Genomic DNA, 22,151 nt, shown 5'->3' on the forward strand with positions numbered 1-22,151 from the left:
GTTTCTCTTTTAATGTCTAAAATGCTTGCTCACACTCTTGTTTCCAAACGAAAGGGAATCCTTTCTTGGTCAAATTAGTTAACGGACCGCTATGCTTGAAAAACCTTGAATAAACCGGCGATAATAACCAACCAATCCTAGAAAGCTTCGCACTTCAGTTACAGATGTGGGTTGTTTCACATTTAACACTGTTGTAACCTTGTGAGGATCCACAGCTACACCCTCCTTTGAAATAACATGTCCAAGGAACTGAACTTCTTGTTGCCAAAATTCGCACTTGGAGAATTCAGCGTACAGTTGATGCTCACGAAGAGTTTGCAATACTATTTGTAGATGTTTGGCATGTTCTTCACGGCTAGACGAGTAAATTAATATGTCATCAATGAAACAATGACAAACTTATCCATAAAATCTTTAAACACTCTATTCATCAAATCCATAAATACTGCTAGCGCGTTAGTCAGACCGAAAGGCATAACTAAGAACTCGTACGAACCATATCTCGACAGAAATGCTGTTTTAGATACATCCTTGTCCCTAACTCTCAACTGATGATAACCAGTCCTAAGGTCAATTTTACTAAACCAACAAGATCCCCTTAACTGATCAAATAAGTCATCAATCTGAGGAAGTGGGTACTTATTTCTATCTGTAGATTTATTCAACTTTCGATAATCGATGCACAAACGAAGTGAACCATCCTTCTTCACAAACAATACCGGGCTCCCCATGGAGAAGTACTGCGAGGTATAAACCCTTGGTCCATCAATTGATGAATTTGTTCTTTAAATTCATGCATTTCTATAGGATCCATACGGTAGGGTGCCTTGGCAATTGGTGAAGTACCCGGTACCAATTATATACAAAACTCAACCTCCCTATGCGGTGGCAGCCCTGAAATCTCTGCAAAAACATCCCCAAATTCTGCTACTACCGGGATTGAGTTTAAAGGGACATTCTCAAGAGAACTATATTCATCAAGTACACCACAAAAGTAAGCTTTAGGAGGAGCCTCCTTTGCAGTAGTAACAACAAAGAATCCTTGGTTCTCCGGTATTGAGAATACTAAGGATTTACCTTGACAATCTAGCATTGCATGATAAGATGACAACCAATATATTCCCAAAATGACATCAAAACCAACCATATCTAGCACATACAAATCAGTAGGAAAGTCTAAACTCCCTAGTTGTACATTACATCCCCTAACTATGCGATCAATCAAAGTAGTTTTTCCTAAAGGTGACATTACTGACAAAGGGGTTTCACATGGTATGACCTTAATAGACAGATCAAGCCCAAAAGCAGTAGAAATAAAAGAGTGGGTCGCACCGGAATCAAACAGAATTCTACCAAGCTTGTCTTGGATAATAAACATACCTTCCACAACTCCATCAGGTACTTGTTCTTGTCGTGGCACTAAGGCGTGAAATCTGCCTTGGTTGGAATTGGTTCTGTTCTGTCCATTGCTTTGATTTTGAGAATTTTGCTGCTGAGATCGAGCATCCTTGGCTTGTCCTTGGTTGTCGCCTAATGTCTTAGGTCGTTGACGCCTCAGATTAGTGCACTCAAAACTCTTGTGGCCTGCATCCCAACAATTGTAGCAGTAAAAGTAAAAGGTGCGGCATTAACAGTTCCATTATTTGTGTTGCTAACAAAATCAGACCTTTGTCTCTTCCAAACACCTGAGTTATTTCTATCACTTCTAAAATCTCCATTTCCCTTGTTCCTATTGCTTTGGTTCTGGTAATTGTTCCCTTGCTTGGAGTTATTAAAAGCCTTTTGCTTTGCTTCCTTAGAAATTTCCCTAATTGCTCTGTGCCTTAACCAATCATCCTCAATAGCTCTAGCACTGTCCACAACTTGTTGAAAAGTAGGAAAACAGTGACTAATTACATTGCTCCGAATATGGTCCCCTAAACCATTCTCAAACTTACGAGCTGACTTGTCTTCATCGGGTACCATGAAATGTGCAAAACGTTGCAAGGAGATATACTTGTCGAGGTAATCATACACGAGCATACGCTTCACTTGTTCCAAATCAAAAAACTCCTTAATCTTCTTGTGTCTCATGATTGCAGGGAAATACCTTGTATCAAACCTCTCACAAAATGCAGCTGATGGTATTTTTCAATGATGTTGTAGTAAGCTGATTCGTTCACTCAGATTTGTTGAGAATTTGTTTTAAGACTTAATAAAGAAAATAAGGAAAAAAATATATATGCACAATTTTGTCACAGGATGAAGAGATGACTGGGACGCGAGATTCCACTACTTTTCATATTATTATGGTTCAGTCATTAACTTTAGACAATATAGCTCAAACAAAAGAAGTTGTCACTGTAGTTCTTTGCCAAAAATAGATTTCGTAAAATATTATTTGTAAATTAAAAGCATGACGCATCTAAAGCATTTAGAACTAAGCATGCGGCATCTAACAAAATAACAAATAATTAATAGAAATCATAAAGAAATTAAATCAATGCAAATAGTCAACAAAAGAATTAATTCATTTACCACAATCATGAAAAGTTGCTTCCTCCGTCGTCCCAGAGATGGGGTTTATCTCCACATGGTGAAAACACACTCAGAATAATTTTTCATTGCTCAAAAGTGCTTACAAGAGGTGAAAATATTATAAAACAGAAAAACTCTCTGCACCTTTCTATTATACGCTCTGTTTCTTCCCCTAACTCTCCATCCACTCGTCTAAAACTCCTCAGCACCTTATATAGCCTCTCATGCACAAGAAATCTCTTCCACAACTACAAATATTTTTCATTACTCGGCATTAAGGAAAATATTATCGGGAATATCTTCTTACCTTTTAAACTTCCAAAACCAACAAGAACTCCTTCTTATATGTTCTACACTTCCACACGTTTCTGAGTTGGCAAAGAAATCTCTTTCAATCAATAGAATATATTCCAGAGAGTAAAATCTTCTCTCACAGTTCACGTATCTCCCATAATCAATTCCAGAATATCAAGTATTTATCACGTGAAATCTTCTTGCATACCATTCCTGTTTTAATGCAACGGGATATTCCCAATCAATTCCAGCGAAAAGATCCCAACAAATCAGCCTAGAAATCAACACAGGAAGTTACGTAATCTGAAATTGTTTTCCCGCCAAAATGTATTCTTTAAACAGTGAAGAAGATGGTGATGATTTCCCCTTATCCAGTGATAGGATGCGGATAACACGTCTCTTTCGGGGTGCCCCGGGCAACTTTTCAAGCCGAATTTCCACACATGTTTATTTCTCCAAAAACACCTACACATACACAAAAACTCCATAATAAGTAAAAAATTGAGTACCAACATGGAGATAATTGAGGACAACTTAGACACAAAAATGTGTCTATCAAATACCCCCAAACTTATTATTTGCTAGTCCTCGAGCAAAACAAAAAATAAAATAAAATTAAAATAAAACTGAGTTAGTCTCGAGTGGGTTTAACAGAGGTGTACCCACAAAAACCATGACTTCTAATTGGTCACAAGTATCCAAAGAGCTATGAGGACATACATATTCTTAACCTATCTCCAAGTAACTAGAATTCCAGAGAAATTAAAGGTGTCAGCTCTAAAGCTGACTGAAGAAAAGGGGAGACACATCCGCACCACTGCTAGATAAAGAGATATCCGCTACACAGCTTAGATAAATATTGTAAGATGCGTCCGCTGCTTACAGCTGGATAAGATTAGGAGAGAGATAAAAATGAGAGGGACATCTGCTACACAGCTGGACTAATTACGTGTGATGAGTTAAACCATTGCTAGAAAGATCTTGTGCCAGATTGAAAGCAGAATAACAAAGCAACAAAAATGCATCTTTCTTCGACTCTCTCATAGTGCTCAGTAGAAACAACGTCTTCTTCGGTCTTCAATTGTTGATGATAAACTCTCGAACCTCATAGAACTTTGACAATTTAACTTTTCTCCTTAATTTCTTGCTTGAAACTTCCTTATAGATTTATACTTCCCTATGGCCTTATTGAACAAAACGTAACGATGATTTTTTCATTTTTCAATTTTTCATTTTTTTTTCTCAAGAAAAACAAGACAAAAATTTAAATGGCCATGATAGAAGGACTTTAGAACTTGGATCTTCGCAACTTGTGATGTTTTGGTATCATGAATTCCATCAACTTATATCATTTGCTCTTATAACTTCTGAGTCTTCAATTTTGACTTTTGAATTATTCTTTTCTATTGTTGCTTCTACACCTTAAACGTCTTCAACTTTCTTCATAGATTTTGATGTCACTCTGCTTGTTGATGATGATAAGTTTCTACTGAGAGAGAGTCGTAATTTAGTAACTCCGATTACATTGTGAGGTTGCTTTGTCTTTCTGGCATTTCCTGACCTACTTTCCTTTCCATCATGGATGGTTAGGTCCATCACGGTTACCCTTTAAAAAGAACAAGTTCTCTCCTGAATTTCAAAGATCTCAATGTCTTTTTCTCTAATGTCTCAATGAGTTGTTATCCCTAACATTCCAATTTCTATCTTTTCGGTGAGATACAGTATGTAAACTTAGCTAACCGGATACCATGTGACGCTAGAAGTTTCAAAAGTGCAACTAAAATGTTCTTCCCCACCCCCAAACTAAAATCTAACATTGTCCTCAATGTTCTAAAGATAAAATTAAAAGCATATGAACAAGGAGAAACTGTTACCATTTGGAGCAAAAGATTTAAGGAAAGATATTACCGTGTTGCATGAGATTGGGTTACCTCCCAAGAAGTGCTAAGTTTAAAGTCTTCAGCCAGACATAGGAAGGAATTAGTCACCTCATAGAATCATATAGAAGTAGCCGGAATAATTGTGGGTCATCTGGATCAAAAAGTGCTAACCAAAAGAAGAGGAAACTGCAACAGACCAAGAAGATACCTAACATACCCTTATTTAACTTTTTGTTTAAGACAACTATCTCTAGTTGTGGCTCAGGTTCAGGCTCTATAAAATGGTCTAAATAAAAAGTTTTCATCGGTTGGATTTCCTCAAAAGAAGGATTCTTAAGATCAGGTTGTAGAGTCTGGAAATACTCAAGTAGGAACTTAGAAGCACATAACAATAACCCGAACAACTGCAGATCCTTAAAGTCAAATAGATTTGACTCACCCAGCTGACCATAATTAAGGAGGTGGTTTTCCTTAAGAAAATGTGTCGATACTATTTTCCTAAAGTAATTAGGTTTAGTCTCAAAACTTAATAACCAACACATATGAAAATCATAAGTTCCCACAATTGGAAGAAAAGTTTTTGGTGGGAAAACAAAGTCAATCTTGGTATCATAGCCTGGGTCAACCACATCAACCATAAGATGGGTTTCTAACAACTGAGCTTCTCTCTGAACATCATTAGGTTCAGGAAAAAGTATACGAAGATAATCTTGTAAGATGGTTGAGGCACAAATGTCAAGTCCTACACGAGGGAACTTTCTAAGAGTTAAGGCACACGGAGAATGATAATCACCCCCAAACTTAGAGTTTTTTGTGTCTCTAGAAAGACTAGTCACAACTTCCCTAATTTCTAGGTCATCGGATTCCTGAAAAATGGTCAATTGATTCTTCTAAGTCGGGTTCATCCTCACTCATTTCTACAAGTTCATTTTCTTTTTCTAAGTGTAATGTTTCTAAATTTCTATACTCTAAAACAATATTCTCAGAATAAACTCGTTCCTCAAAACTATCATCGGCTTCGTAGACAGGAAATACTACATCATCTAAAACGGGGGTATCTCTAGTCAAATCCTCGTCCTTTTGAATAGGTGAATAATTAGTAAAATTATTTGGATTTGTACTAGAAACATTACTATCATTATAAAGCTCAATCGGTGTAACAAATTCCTGATCACTATGCCTACATATTTCATGTTCTTCATCGATACTATCCTCATCATAATCATCATTATAATAACATGAAAATGATCGAACCTCATCAAAACAAGTAGTGTTACCAATTCTAACCTCGTCATCTTGATTATGCAAATAACTATCCTCATTTTTAAAGGTATTATTGGAAACACTATATTGGAAAGTAAGATTATTTCGAGCAATTCTTTCGTTCGTCTCAGCCATCAGCTTGAGGGATTCCTCTATAGAAAGTTCTCTTTCGTCAAAAACTAAGTTATTCATTTCTGCTAACTTACGTGTCGACTCAGCTAATTTACGTGTTGACTCTAGTAAAGAGGAATTATCAGAAGGATCATAAAAAGGACTACTTTTCAATAGTTTCATTGCATCCTCCAAAGACGAGGAACTAGTGCTATAGTCTTCTTGCTCGTATGACTGGTGCGCATGTGGATAGTAATTGGGCTCACCATGGTATGACCCGTAACCTTCAAAAGTTTCGCGTTCCCAATCACTATTCACACTATGGTCATAAAAAGGATAATGTCCAAGCTGCTCATTCGGATACTCGTTGTATTGGCTATTATAATACCAGTTCGACATCCAGACTGCAAGGAAATTCTAAACAAACACAAAGAAGGCTTACTAGACCACAACAAGCCTATTTTATCTAGCAAGCAAAAAGCATGATGGTTCCACTTAGATTGTTTCTAGACTAGCTTCTAATCCTTCGAAAGGGAATTCGTTACAATTTAAGCAAACCCCTCTGGAATCAATCCGAGTCAAAGTAAGCTGAATAGAGGCGAGGGAAGCTGCATGGAGATTTGATACCCAAGGCCTCACCGCATTACAAGGCGGCGCAGTCACGCATTCAACTCACAGAAACCATCATGAACTTCGAAGTATTCTTAAAAGAGTAACCAATATTTCTCGAATGACTTTCCTATTAAGCTCGTTACCCTGCCGGTCTCGTTCTAGTCAAAATTTTAGGCTTAGGTTCGCGTTTGGTTTCGTTTTCCTAAGGCAGGCAAGAAGAGAACAGTGATGAAATCCGAACCATTATCTTGTATGGCCAAGCCTTTCCCTTTACTAGGAAATTAAAACAGCCGTATTCGATTCCTCAACATATATGCATACAAAATCATCCAGTAAACTCGCTGACAGGAGATTCGCGGGTGTTTAGAATTCTTACCTCCCGTTCCAGACGGGGGATGAACCGTTGAAGTCGACTCGGGCCACAACTCCAATGTCGTGTACGAACCGGAGGGGCCGAGGTGATATCGTAATCACCGTCCTTCTCTGCAAACAGTTTATTTAAAATTACCCTTCCGTAGGGTTTTTAAAAAAATAAAAATGTCCAATGTCCAAAAATAAAAATGTCCAAAAATTAAAAAGTCCAAAAATAAAAATAAAAATTACAAAAATAAAAACCTATTTACAGTTTCTAAAAATAAAAATAAAAATAAAAAATCTCTATATACAAAAATCTTCTTCTTCACTCCTTTTGAATTCCTCTTTTCTTTCCTTCTTTGGCTTAGCTTTTGTTTTCAACACTTTCTTGTCTTTCTTTAGCTTGGCTCCAAATCTGAAAACAAACAAGAAATACCAAAAGGCGTAAAAAAGAACAAAAATAATAAAAATAAAACCTAAAAACAAATGTATAAACAAATCCGCGTCGACGGCGCCAAAAATTGATGGTATTTTTCAATGATGTTGTAGTAAGATGATTCGTTCACTCAGAGTTGTTGAGAATTTGTTTTAAGACTTAATAAAGAAAATAAGGAAAAAAATATATATGCACAATTTTGTCACAGGATGAAGAGATGACTGGGATGCGGGATTCCACTACTTTTCATATTATTATGGTTCAGTCATTAACTTTAGACAATATAGCTCAAACAAAAGAAGTTGTGACTCTAGTTCTTTGCCAAAAATAGATTTCGTAAAATATTATTTGTAAGTTAAAAGCATGACGCATCTAAAGCATTTAGAACTAAGCACGCGACATCTAACAAAATAAAAAATAATTAATAGAAATCATAAAGCAATTAAATCAATGCAAATAGTCAACAAAAGAATTAATTCATTTACCACAATCATGAAAAGTTGCTTCCTCCGTCGTCCCAGAGATGGGGTTTAGCTCCACATGGTGAAAACACACCCAGAATAATTTTTCATTGCTCAAAAGTGCTTACAAGAGGTGAAAGTATTATAAAACAGAAAAACTCTCTGCACTTTTCTATTATACGCTCTGTTTCTTCCCCTAACTCTCCATCCCCTCGTCTGAAACTCCTCAGCACCTTATATAACCTCTCATGCACAAGAAATCTCTTCCATAACTACAAATATTTTTCATTACTCGGCATTAAGGAAAATATTATCGGGAATATCTTCTTACCTTTTAAACTTCCAAAACCAACAAGAACTCCTTCTTTTATGTTCTACACTTCCATACGTTTCTGAGTTGGCAAACAAATCTCTTTCAATCAATAAAATATATTCCAGAGAGTAAAATCTTCTCTCACAGTTCACGTATCTCCCATAATCAATTCCAGAATATCAAGTATTTATCACGTGAAATCTTCTTGCATACCATTCCTGTTTTAATGCAACAGGATATTCCCAATCAATTCCAGCGAAAAGATCCCAACAAATCAGCCTAGAAATCAACACGGGAAGTTACGCAATCTGAAATTATTTTCCCGCCAAAATGTATTCTTTAAACAGTGAAGAAGATGGTGATGATTGCCCCTTATCCAGTGATAGGGTGCGGATAACACGTTTCTTTCGGGGTGCCCCGGGAAACTTTTCGAGCCGAATTTCCACACATGTTTATTTCTCCAAAAACACCTACACATACACAAAAACACCATAATAAGTACAAAATCGAGTACCAACATGGAGATAATTGAGGACAACTTAGACACAAAAATGTGTCTATCAGCAGCGTAGGTAAGAGTATTTTCATCCAGTCCTACAGAAGCATTCTTCCACCAATTTCTCGCTTCACCAGACAATTGGAAAACCTCTAGTTGTTGTCTTTGTACATGAGTACATCTCATAGATACAAATATTTTCTCGATATCCTCCTTCCACTTGTCCACAACTAGTGGATCGGTTGATCCCTTAAAGCTGGGTGGTTTCAAACTTACGAACTTCTCCAGCAGGTTCAACCATGTTGCTTGGGCTTCATCACCTTGTTGGATATGATCATCAACATTCCTATATGGTGGCAGAGGCGGAGGCGCATTATGGTTCCCATTATGGTTTTGCATGAAAGCCATAAGGACAGCAATCTGGTTTGTCATTTCCTCAGTCATCAACCTCATCATCTCCGCAAAATTTGGAGCTTCCCCGTTCCCATTATCTTGATTATTCCTCGCATTTCGGGTTCCCCTTCTTCCTGACATAACTAGTAACACAAGGGAAGGGAAAAAGAAAAACAAGAAATCAACATCCATTCTACTAAGAGAAATGAATCGAAAACAATTATTACGTTAAACGTAAGAATTGAACAAAAACCTAAGTGCCTAGAGTAAGTGTGCCTCACAACGCCACATGTCCATAAGGATCACGGGATCTGATACCAACTGTGACGACCCTAAATTTATATTAATAGTCCGGCCGACCCTATCAATAATAATTCAAGATCTTTCCATACAAACATAGGTCCATATAGCTCACGCTGGTCAAAACGTCTAATTGAATTGAAAGTAATATTCAATTAAAAACAATATTGCAAGAAAACATCTTTTTCATAATAATAAGTACCTAACTGGACTAGATGTTCAACTGAACTGAGAAATAAATACTAAAAAGTTTCGACATAACTATGTTCGAAAAGAATTAAGGCTCAAAATAAACTCAGTATGGTGTCTAGCCCCGGTGTCTCTCTGTGATAAACCTTATTGAAAATAAGGAAAAGAAAACAAAATCTAAAAAAATAAAGCCACTGCAAAGAAGAGATCCTACTTCTTCCCACAACTGCAGCGACCCCACGAGAAACTTTGCGACTAAATCACTTGTTTACTCTACTTCCTAAAATGGAAAATAAACACAAGGTCAGAGCCTTGATAATTGCAAGTTCATTCTCATTCCATCATATATAACGACAACATATAAGATACAAAAGTAAAGGGGGTAGTCTATAAGTTTTAACTACAAAAAAAAAACAGAGGAAAGGTTTAGCATTCCACCCAAGTAATGATGTCGCTTACCTTCGGTGATTCACAAAAGAACATACACATTCAAGAATAAGGATATTTATATTTAATCCAGCGCCCACCGGTGTTCACAAGATATATGCTATTGTGACCCTGAACTCTTGGCTTATCCATCTCATCTACTACCCACCGGTGCACTCATACTATTTGAATAGACGAGGCCATGCTCGCTTAGTAAGTAGATTCAAACATAAATTCAGAAATCATTGCATAAGGATTTGAATCCTAATCAAACATCACCACATACACTAATACCATTCATAAAGTATAGAACCAACACATACACCTCAATGAAATACTAGGACTCATAAAAGTAACACAATCCAGACAAACTATCTCAGTACACAATAGTTCAGAAACTACCCCAGCTGGTTTATGCCGACACATACAACTTCACCTGTTACATTCTTCATGAATATAAATATGATCCAAAAGAAATTCATACCACATATTCATAGATATATCACAGGCATTGTATCAAATTTTCATAGAAAAGTAACGGTTAGAACCTAATTTACCACTGATTTTATAAGTTCATCTCAAACTGAATTTCTACAAGTTCACCTGAAAACTCAGTTGGTTGGGGTGCTTCTATAACTCATAATCAAGTGAAATTTTTACAGAAACCTCATATACTAAATGGGTTACTCCCATTAAAAATTCAGGTCATTATACACTGTAAAACATCTAATTTAATGGGTTTCTATCGCTGCATAGTGATCTGAAATCTGTAGCAATGTAATCTGAACCTGGTTGTTTTCATCACAACTCCATCTCCGATCGTGCTAAAAATTTAACAGAGGTTTCATAATACAGTAAAAAACAACATATATGAAAATTACAGATCCAATGGTTTGATTTAAAACTAAGATATAAACAAAAGCTATAGTTTTTGGTGTCAGGAAATACCTAATTCGAAATTACCCTAGTTTCTTAGCTTCTTAACCTTAAGGTTTCATGAGACTCAACAATTGAAAACTATGCACTATCAATAATAGATGATAAATCAAGAATAAACTTGCCTTTGGACTGGTTTAACCCTAAAAATCCTTTAGTTCCAGCTGCAATTTCTCTTCACGCCGCAAAGCTCTTTTATTTGACAAGAAACTCAATTTTCTGTTCTCTAACTCAGGCAACTTAAATCTAGGTTTTTATTTTTATTCTCTAACCTAGTTTTTAACTACACCCAGCTAACTTAACAAGGGAATCCCATTAGCTAACCATAAGACTAATATAAAGGCAACCTAACAATTAAACAATTAAAGAATTTGAGGTTATGACACGTACCTAAGGTGACAGGTTTAACAGTTTGCAAACTTACAAACTCGGCAGAAATTTTCGGTTCAAAAACTTTCGAGGGTACAATCATAGTTCACGGATGCAAATGCACATATCCCATAACAAGTTGGAATATATGAAACCATAAAGATTAATACTGCAAAAACAATCTTTGCCCTTAGAAGGTAGAATCAATCTTTTTCGCAAGGATTTACACCAACAGTGGTTACCAAAGGTGTATAAAAATATTTTCTTAACAAAGAAGAACATACAAAGTCATTAAAGACCATGCATCATAGTTCACATAAGATGATTATGAACATTCAAGAATCTCATAGCGATGCGTACTACTGCCTATTCTTGAACTTCCTTCTTTGTGATTCACCAACATCATTCTTTTAAAAGCTACAAATGATATTAGAAGAGAATTACTCCAAGAATCCAAGTGCCCAAGTCCAACAGAAGTAGAACAAGTGCGACGAAACGGAGCAAAACACTCAAAAACAAGATAAGGGACACAGACTAACCTCAACTCATCCAAATTTAGGATTTCTCATCACCATTTTAAAGATAATTCAAATAGGAAGATAATTCAAAAAGAATGAGGTTATTCCGAGTTTGGACGAAGAAAATACGGCCAAAACAGGTTTACCGAATATCGACTTCTACATGCCAGTATGCATACGGGTATGCAAACGGATTTCCCTGGATTTTATTACAAAAACTCATTTGTAATCTGGTATGCAAACAGGTATGCATACACGAAGTGTATCATGAAGTCCAAAACATCTCAAAAAACTATTTTCCAACCGGAACATTTAAGAACCTTAAACACAAATCAAGTTAGGTAGACATGAATGATGCACAAGGTACATAGATCATCATAAAACTTGCTCAAGTTTAGAGACATACATTTTTAGAAGAATCCGATCGAATTCTACAACGTTACCAAACATTCAAAATCATACCCAACATAATAAGTGTGCCTCAATTCTTGTGCTTCCCTCACCGTATATATACATAACATGGCATTTCTTGGTGAGGATGCACTTTCAACACAATCAAGTTGTGTTGAGGTGAGCAATGTATTGCTCACCATGGAACCAAGAAAGAGTTTCTTTCCAACTACTTTTGCATTCAACAAAGTTGAGAAACATCCAATAATTTGTTTTTACAAGTTTTGCAAAAGACTTTAGAGAGATACACAAAATTTTGAGTCCCTGATGTCTCATTTTAGAACTAAATAAAAACAGTGTCTGCAGATAATTTTTAGTACTGCGCAGGGAAACTCTTTTGGTGTAAGAAGACATCCTGACATGTTTACAATAGTAAACAAAACAATTATCATGACACAATGTATAAGGAATTGACCGATGAACTGATTCATGCTTTGAGGTGATACCGTCAGATGATTGAGATTTAAACTCCTCTTGTAATATGTTTAGTTTACTACAACCAAGTGGATTACACAGAGGAGGAGCATTGCTCTCACTAATTAGTAAATAAATATCAACCTCGACATGAGTATTATTCATCATAACTTGATTTAACTTGTCAAGAGATTCTTGTTCTTTCTGGAGGTATAACTCAACATCAAGAGATATAAGCTTTCAAGTTTCTTTTCAAGCCCTGAAAACACTTCAAAGGATTTTAAACCTGGAAGAGGTTTTGATAGAATTTCTTCTATAGATTTTATTAAATCAGTCATGGAAGAGAATTCTGAAATCCATGGATCTGGTGTGGTGCATTTATTGAGATAAAAATTTTGTCCATATCAGATCGCTAGAAACATAGACTTATAAGGTCTTTAATGAGTTTACCTGCTCTGATACCAATTGAAAAGGCGGGGGTCTAACACCCACACCCAATATTTTGCTTAGAAATCTGTATGGACTAACAACTAGACAGTCAGACTCAATCTTAATAAAAAGTATATCAAGGAGTTATATCTCAATTTCTCGATTCAATACTTACTCAAGCAAATAGAAATATGCGAGTCTAATTGAACACAAGATAAATTAACTTGAACGGTTCTAAAGACCAATGTTCAAGTATCAATCAATTTCAATCAACAACCAAAGGTTGGATTTACCAATTGATCTATTCCACGCACAATCTGTGATATTTCAATTATATAACAAAATATAATGCGGAAAAGAAATAAAACAGACACCAGAAATTTTGTTAACGACGAAACCGCAAATGCAGAAAAACCCCGGGACCTAGTCCAGATTGAATACACATTGTATTAAGCTGCTACAGACAAGAGCATACTACAAACTAACTTCGGTCTGGACTGTAGTTGAACCCCAATCAATCTCACACTGATCCAAGGTACAGTTGCACTCCTTACGTCTCTGATCCCAGCAGGATACTACGCACTTGATTCCCTTGACTGATCTCACCCACAACTAAGAGTTGCTACGACCCAAAGTCGAAGACTCTAATAAACAAATCTGTATCACACAGAAAAGTCTACACAAATAGATAAATTTGTCTCCCACAGAAATACCTACGATTTTTGTTCCATCTTTTGGTAAATCAAGGTGAACATGAACCAATCGATAACCCAGACTTATATTCCCGAGAACAACCTAGAATTATCAATCACCTCACAATAATCTAAATCGTATGATGGTGAAACTACATATTGTGGAATCACAAACGATGAGACGAAAATGTTTGTGACTACTTTTCTATCTTTCCTATCGGAGAAATTAATCTCAAGCCAATCTTAAGATTTTACTCAAATACGATAGAAACAACAAGATTAGATCGCGCAACTACAGAGAAAATGGTTGGGTCTGGCTTCACAATCCCAATGTAGTCTTCAAGTCTTTAACCTATAGGGTCCCGATAGAAACCTAAGGTTAAAGGAGAATCGACTCTAGCTTATATAACTAGTATCACACAGGAGGTGTGGGGATTAGGTTTCCAAGTTGCTTGAGTTCTCCTTTATATAGTCTTCAAATCAGGGTTTGCAATCAATGCTACCTTGGTAACAAAGCATTCAATATTCATCGTTAGATGAAAACCTGATTAGATTCAAGCTAATATCTTTCAACCGTTAGATCGAATCTTAGCTTGTTATACACACATGAAATGTAACTTCATTTAGGTTTAAGTAACCGTACCTAAACGTGTACAAGTCGTTGGTTCAACGGTAGTTAACCATAGGTTAGCCATATGAGCACTTTCATATAAACCTTATTCTTCTTTTCCACAACTAGTTCAAATGACTCAAATGAACTAGTTAGAGAGTTGTTCAATTTCTTAGATCTCATAGAAGTATACAAGACACAATAGAGACAAAAACATTTTTGATTCACTCGAATCGACTCATGAACATTATAGCCACGGTTTGCAAAGATTGCATTCCTTAAAAATATAAATGTCTTAGTTCACGAATTAAACTGTTTTTAGAAAATAACCTACTTAAATACGCATACTGGTACGCGAAATTAAGTACCCGGATTAAGTTTATTTTCAGTTCACAAACTCCAGCAGAAATTCACGGGATGTGAACTTCCGACAGTACGCGGACTTTAGTTCCGGTTATTCTGAGAAGCAAAGTACGCATACTTTGGTTCAAGGATATTGGACTTACACACATATGAGTTGTCTCACAATGTTTATATCCAACCATGGTTATGTATTTGTTAGAGCATTCCTCGTTCGAACTCGCATGCGTTGTTATCTCAAGCATGTTTGTCAATGTTAGTGATCAAAACTACAAGTTTTGATTTCTAGTCTACTATAGCTAAGGTCTCGGAGTAGGATAGAAAGTGTAGTTGATCTCAAGAACTCCATGGAAATCATCATAAAAGACGAAGGACTACTCAAGTAACCGGTGGATCTTCATCGACTAAAAGGTATATGGAGAATTGAACTTATCTATCACTCGAAAGTCTATTTATCTCCTATCTTGAGACAAAAGTCGTTTTGCTATATGGACTTAGATTATACACATTTGCTATTTCGAGCCTAGTTTATCTCACCTATCTATTTCTCGAAATATGTGTTGGTAAGCTTTCGCTTTAACCAAGTTCATCTTTACCTAGTGACGAAAGTCATGACAAGTTTCAATCACTTTAAAAATTGCTTAGTTTGACGAAAAATAGTTTGTGAATAACAACTACAGAATATCAACGTCCTCTAAGAATGTTTCAATGATTGAAATGAGAGTTTAGATTATATAACCATTGGAGGATATAAGCATTGTTGTCGAAACACATATATGTATAAGTCCTTATTCCTTGAACCGAAGTTTACGAACTTTGTTGATCAAGAGAACCGGCATGGTGGCGTGATCCAAGTCCGCGAACTGGCGGAAGTTCTCGTCCCGAGAATTTCTGCTGGAGTTTGTGAACTCCGTCCGAAAACTTAAGTCCGCGAACTTGAGTAGGTTATATCTAAAAACGATGTTTGTGAACTTATTCTTATATAAACTAAGGAATGCAAATTTCAAATCGTGGCTATATAGTTCATGAACTGATTCGATTGAATCAAATCGTTTTTGCTTCGATTGTGTCTTGTGTAGTTACATAAAATTTCCTTGCAATTGAACAACTATCTAACTAGTTCATTTGAGTCACTTGAACTAGTAATGGTGAAGAAGAATATGGTTGATATGAAAGTGATCATATGGCTAACCATTTGATTGGCTATTGTTGAACCAATAAATGTACAAGTTTGGGTACGGTTACACAAGCCTACAAACGTGCATTTCATTTGTGTGTAAAAAGCTAGTTTCCGATCTAACGGTTGAAAGATATTAGATTGAATCTAAATCAGGTTTTCATCTAACGGTGAATATTGAATGCTTTGTTACCAAGCTAACATTGATTGCAAACCCTGATTTGAAAGACTATATAAGGGAGAACTCTAGCAACTGGGAAACCTAATCCCCACACCTTCTGTGTGATACTAGTTGTGCTAAGCTAGAGTCGATTCTCCTTTAACCTTTGGTTTCTTCTTCTAAACCAGGTTAACGACTTAGAGACTTCATTGAGATTGTGATTCCAGACCAATACTACTTTCTCGTAGTTGTGTGATCTGATCTTGTTGTTTCTATCGTACGAGTACAATTGTAATAATTGGCTTGATATTGATATCTCCGATAGGCAAGATATAAAAGTAATCACAAACACTTCGTCTCATAGTTTATGATTCCACAATATCTTTTTTCGCTGCGTCGATTAAGATTATTGTGGCGTGATTGATAATACTAGGTTGTTCTTCGGGAATATAAGTCTGGTTTATCAATTGGTTCATGTTCACCTTGATTTATCAAAAGACGGAACAAAAATCGTAGGTATATTCGTGGGAGACAGATTTATCTATTACCGTAGACTTTTCTGTGTGATAAAAATTTGTTTATTAAAGTCTTTGACTTTGGGTCGTAGCAACTCTTAGTTGTGGGTGAGATCAGCTAAGGGAATCAAGTACGTAGTATCCTGATGGGATCAGAGACGTAGGAGCATAACTGTACCTTGGATAATTGTTAGATTGATTGGGGTTCAACAACAGTCCAGACCGAAGTTAATTTGGAGTAGGCTAGTGCTTGTAGCGGCTTAATACAGTGTGTGTTCAATCTGGACTAGGTCCCGGGGTTTTTCTGCATTTGCGGTTTCCTCGTTCACAAAATTCTGGTGTCTGTGTTATTTCTTTTCCGCATTATATTTTGTTATATAATTGAAATATCACAAGTTGTGCGTTGTTTAATCAATTAGAATATCCGACCTTTTGGTTGTTGATTTAAATTGATTGACACTTGGATATTGGTCTTTGGTACCATCCAAGTTATCTCTCTAATATTTGATAAAGACTCGCATATTTTTATTTGCTTGAGTATATATCAAATCGAGAGATTGAGATATAAACTCTTTGATATACTTTTTATCTAGATTGAGCCTGACTGTCTAGTTGATTCTCTAGAAAGTATATTGGAGTTTGTCCATACAAATTGTTAAGCGCAATATCGGGTGTGGTTGTTGTACCCCCGCTTTTTCAGTATTCTAAACTCTCATTTCAATCATTGAAACATTCTTAGAGGACGTTATATAGTTGTTGTTCACAAACTATTTTTCGTCAAAGCGATTTTCAAGTAATTGAAACTAATATGACTTTCATAACTAGTAAAGATGAACTTGGCCAAAGCGAAAGCTTACCAACACATATTTTAAGAAAAAGATAAGCGAGATAAACTCAGCTCGAAATAGTACATGTGTATATTCATAGTCTATATAGCAATACGACTTTCGTCTCAAGATAGGAGATAAAGTAGACTTTTGAGTGATAGATAAGTTCAAGTCTCCACACACCTTTTTGCCGATGAAGTTCCACCAGTTCCTTGAGTAGTTCTTCGTCTTTGCATGATGAACACCTTGGAGTCTAGAGCTCAACTACACTTTCTATCCTAGTCCGAGACTGAGCTATTAGTAGACTAGAAATCAAGACTTGTAGTTTTGGCAACTAAACTTGACAAACAAGCTTGAAATAGCAACGCTTGCGAGTTTGACCGAGTAGTGCTCTAACACAGTACCAGAAATAAGAATCAGTGTATGATTCAGAATAGTCTTTGATAGCTTAGTTAACTCTTTCTGGTTCACTTGGTCTCTGACCCCGGTCTCATGCTCCTGACAAACTGGGCTAGGCTTTGTTGGTTAACAGTTAACACATTTTGTATTAGCGTAATTCCGTTACTGCATTTCATAATTAACAAATTTAAGGAAAAAATGTTACTAGAATTACTGAATTAGAGGTGAATAAGGAAATTGATGGTCATAAATCCTTGACATTAAAGGCTGCAATCGAAGAGTAGAACGGTTCCACCATATCTCGATCTCTATATAAGTAGTGCACAAATAGTACAACTGTAACATATCAAGAAAAATAAATAGTAAGAATGAAGAGTTTGAACTTTGAAGAGATGTTGGCTAAGAAGGTAAAAACAGTTTTCCGTTCTGTTACTGTTGATTTTCGCATCAGTTGTTACAATGGGAACAGCTGAATCCCAATCTATAGCTCCCACCCAACAAGATACAGTTCAGATTCCTGGGTTGTTTCCACCACTACTACCAGGTCATACAATCCAGATATCAGAATGTTAGTCAACCCTCATTGATATTGAAGGTTGCAAAGATGGGATCTTGAATTTCCTATATATATTTCAGCTTCGACTAGGTCCTGCATGTTGCAAAGCTATCATTGACCTAGATGAAACTTGCTTGCCGGCTGTTTTCGCATGGGGTTGGGAATGGAGAAGAAGAATACCTTTCAACCTTGGTTACCCAAATATAGTCAAAGGTTATTGTGCGTCCATAACTGCAGGGGTAACATCACCACCATCTCCTTTTGTTGTTCAAATTTCTCCAGTGCCACCACCACAGGTTCATCTAGAAGCACCTAAACCTGCGTTAGTTGAACTACACACCACCTCAGTTGCAATTGTCGCTGCTAAATCCCAATCTCTAGCTCTAGCACAACAAGATAAAATCCAGATTCCTGGGTTGTTTCCAGCACTACTACCAGGTCCATACAATCCAGAAATCAAAAAGTGTTGGTCAACTCTTGTTGATATCGAAGGTTGCAAAGCTTAGGGCCTGTTTGGTACGGTTTTGAAAAACAGTTTTCAAAAATAGTTTTCCACTGTTTTAAAAACATACCCTTTTTTCCTTGTTTTCATTTCCTAAAAATTATTTGATAAACTGTTTTTGAAAACAAGGAAAACCAACTAAATCGGATCAAATGTAAAGATTCGTCTAAGAGATACTGATATTAGCCATGACTCACTTGTAGTCATTCCCCCATCTCTTACTTTGTTCTGAAAAGAAGAAAAGAAAAAAGAAAAGAAAAAAGAGAAAACACAGAAAACAATAATTTGTTGTTTTCATTTTTTTGTTTTTAAAAACAGAAAACAGATAAAAACATTTTCTGAAAATGTCCCTACCAAACGCGTTTTCTCCTGTGTTTTGTTTTCTCTGTTTTTAAAAACAGAAAACTGTTTTTGAAAACTATACCAAACAGGAATAGATTTTGAATTTCCTATATACATTTCAGCTTTGACTAGGTCCTGCATGTTGCAAAGCTATCATTGACCTCAATGAAACTTGCTTCCCGACTGTTTTTTCACCCGTTTGCCGACTGGGAAGAGGAATACCTTTCAACCCTGCTTACCCAAATATAGTCAAGGGCTACTGTGCCTCCATGACGGGAGGAAAAACATCACCACCTTTTCTAAACCACGCTTCCTCAACAGAAGTGCACCATATCTAGACATTCATTGTTGCGGAGGATGCGTATGATAATTGCTTAGTACTTTTTAAATTAGATTTTTAATGTAGATGATTATTATCATACGCGTCAATGAAAAATACTTTTCAAGGCTATCTGTTTGAATCTTCGATCTGCACAGTTTCTTTTACAAATGATCGAAAAATTTATTACATGATGCGAATGACATGAGTCCAGAAAAAATATACTCCCTCCGTCCTAAACTAGATGAGCTAGTTGGTTTTAAATTTTGTCCCACAAATAGATGAGTTATCCTACTAATCGAGGGGATATTTCTAAAACTACCTTTTTAATTGATTATTTTTACTATAAAAAATATGGATAATTTCATAGCCATGTTTATGTTCGTTACGTAGATGTTTTTCAACGGTATAAAGTTTACGAAAAACTGTGATATAGTTTAAGAGATAAATCATTTTTAAGTTTTACTAGTTATTATCCATAGGGGTATAATTGTAAAAAAACAACACTTAAACATACTCCTATTTCCTCCTTACCTTAAAAATTGTGCAAATTACAACTAGCTCATTTAATTTGGGATGAGGGGACTAAAATGGATAACTATTCTTCAGCGACATTGATATTTAATTTAGAGCAAATCTTATGGTGGAAAAATTCCATCCTTCATCTTACACGCCACCTCAACATTTGGGTTCATGGAAGGTCAAATGTAGTGGTGGAATCGTAAAAACGGTAATCAAAATAGCGTCTTACGCTAATAGGAATAGCGTAAGAAAAACGCTATTAGAATAGCGTTTTACACTATTAAGATTAGCGATATACGTTATTAAGATTAGCACTTTTTCCTCAGCATTTAAAAAAAATCGTTATTCTAACTAGCGCTTTGAGCTATTTAGATTAGCGTTGGGCGCTATTTTTATTGGTATTTTCCGTCTTCTAGAGCGCTATTCTGAATAGCATTTTACGCTAATCTGACTAGCGCTTCCATGGATTTTCGGACCATCCAAGAAATCATGGAACATGGCTTGGAAAAAACGTGGAAGGCCCAACTTGAGAACCACTAGACTTGACATTTCACAAATTTTTCACACCTAGAATAAGTTAGATTCCACCATAAGACTTGTTCTAATAAGACTAAGCATTTATATACACATACAACGATATAGGATTCCCCTTTTTTATTCGCTTTAATTTACCAAACCTCAACGACCCAAGTAGGTTTTTTTTCATTTAAGATCAGTTCTGTAAGTTGTGCACAAGATTGCTCTTTGCAAACCATTGCGCAATACGAAAGCAAATTCATAATTAATTTTCGTTGTACTGCAAAAAGAGCATAGATAAACCAAGAGTCAAATTTGCAGGGTATGAAATTGCATCTTAAGAATTTAAAGGAACGGAAGTTGTTAGCTTGTAACACCTGGTCAATACCAAGTAAAGTAGCTACCTGGAAAAAAAAATTTACATGAAGCTTCCACGACCGCAAATCATTTCTTACTAGCGCCCAGTATTATAGAACACCAGGACTGAGGACATAGAATTAAAACAAGCTTCAACTTCTAAACTGCAGGTTAACGAGGGAGACTATATATGAACATGTTTGTTTCCATCTGACTCGGCGTCTGGATTTGCGTCAGCCCTTGAATCCACGCGAATCACATGTCAGACCTTTTGATTTTGAGTCGGATCTGACTCATTATGTGACTTAGAGATCTAATCCTTGATTCGAACACATTCGAATGAAGTAACAAAATATCCTTGATTCATGAGACCAAATGATTGACTCGTATATTTTTGAGTAAGATAAGCCGGATTATCCAAAAACAAGCATATTGAGTGAGATCCAAATGAGTCGGATGAAATAGGTGAATCAAAACCCTTAGAGCAACTGCAGTGGTGCGATCAAAACCAAAGATCAAAGATAAAAAAAAAGACCAAAATTTGGGTTTAGTCCGTGTTGTGACGCAACGGTACATGATTAAAATTTCATCAGGCGGACTTTAAAAGTCCCCCCCCCATTTTTTTTTTGTAAAATTTCATCAGGCGGACTTTAAAAGTCCGCCCCATTCTTTGTACCTTTCATCAGGCGGACTTTAAAAGTCCGCCTCATTCTTTTTTTTTTTATTTAATTAAAATTTCATCGGGCGTAATTTAAATCTCCGCCCGTTAACAAGCGTACTTTAAATTTACGCCCAGCAACAAGCGTACTTTAAATTTACGCCCGACTATATTAGAATTTGGGATTTGGTCGCGACCATATTTGGTCTGGAATTTGATCTTTGGTTGGGATTTGATCTTTACTCCGTCCCACTGTGTTACGATCTCATCCCAAATTTTTGGTTATACTCGCCCACTGTGGATGCTCTTACAAGTTAAATCCATGAAAGTAAATAAATTATGTATATCAGGCCCGCACGCATTGTATACCTGAAACAAGGATTTTAAACGCCCAAGATCTTTCTAAAAACTTACCTAGAACATTACCAAATTCACCGAATCATAATCCGCAATACGCGACAGCAACATTACAGCTAAT

General features: G+C 36.1%; 1 protein-coding gene across 1 annotated transcript; it reads right to left on the reverse strand.

Annotated features, from left to right (window-relative positions):
* Positions 1 to 856: 856 nt before the first annotated feature.
* On the reverse strand, positions 857 to 9,322 carry LOC113296522. The gene is made up of 3 exons (XM_026544828.1): positions 8,917 to 9,322; positions 1,686 to 2,117; positions 857 to 1,584 (listed from the first exon to the last, which is right to left on the reverse strand). The coding sequence occupies exons 1-3, from the start codon at positions 9,320 to 9,322 to the stop codon at positions 857 to 859; spliced, it is 1,566 nt and encodes a 521-aa protein (XP_026400613.1).
* Between the last annotated feature and the right edge of the window lie 12,829 nt (positions 9,323 to 22,151).

Source organism: Papaver somniferum, chromosome 7 (genome assembly GCF_003573695.1).
Source record: "Papaver somniferum cultivar HN1 chromosome 7, ASM357369v1, whole genome shotgun sequence".
NCBI classification, from domain to species: domain Eukaryota; kingdom Viridiplantae; phylum Streptophyta; class Magnoliopsida; order Ranunculales; family Papaveraceae; genus Papaver; species Papaver somniferum.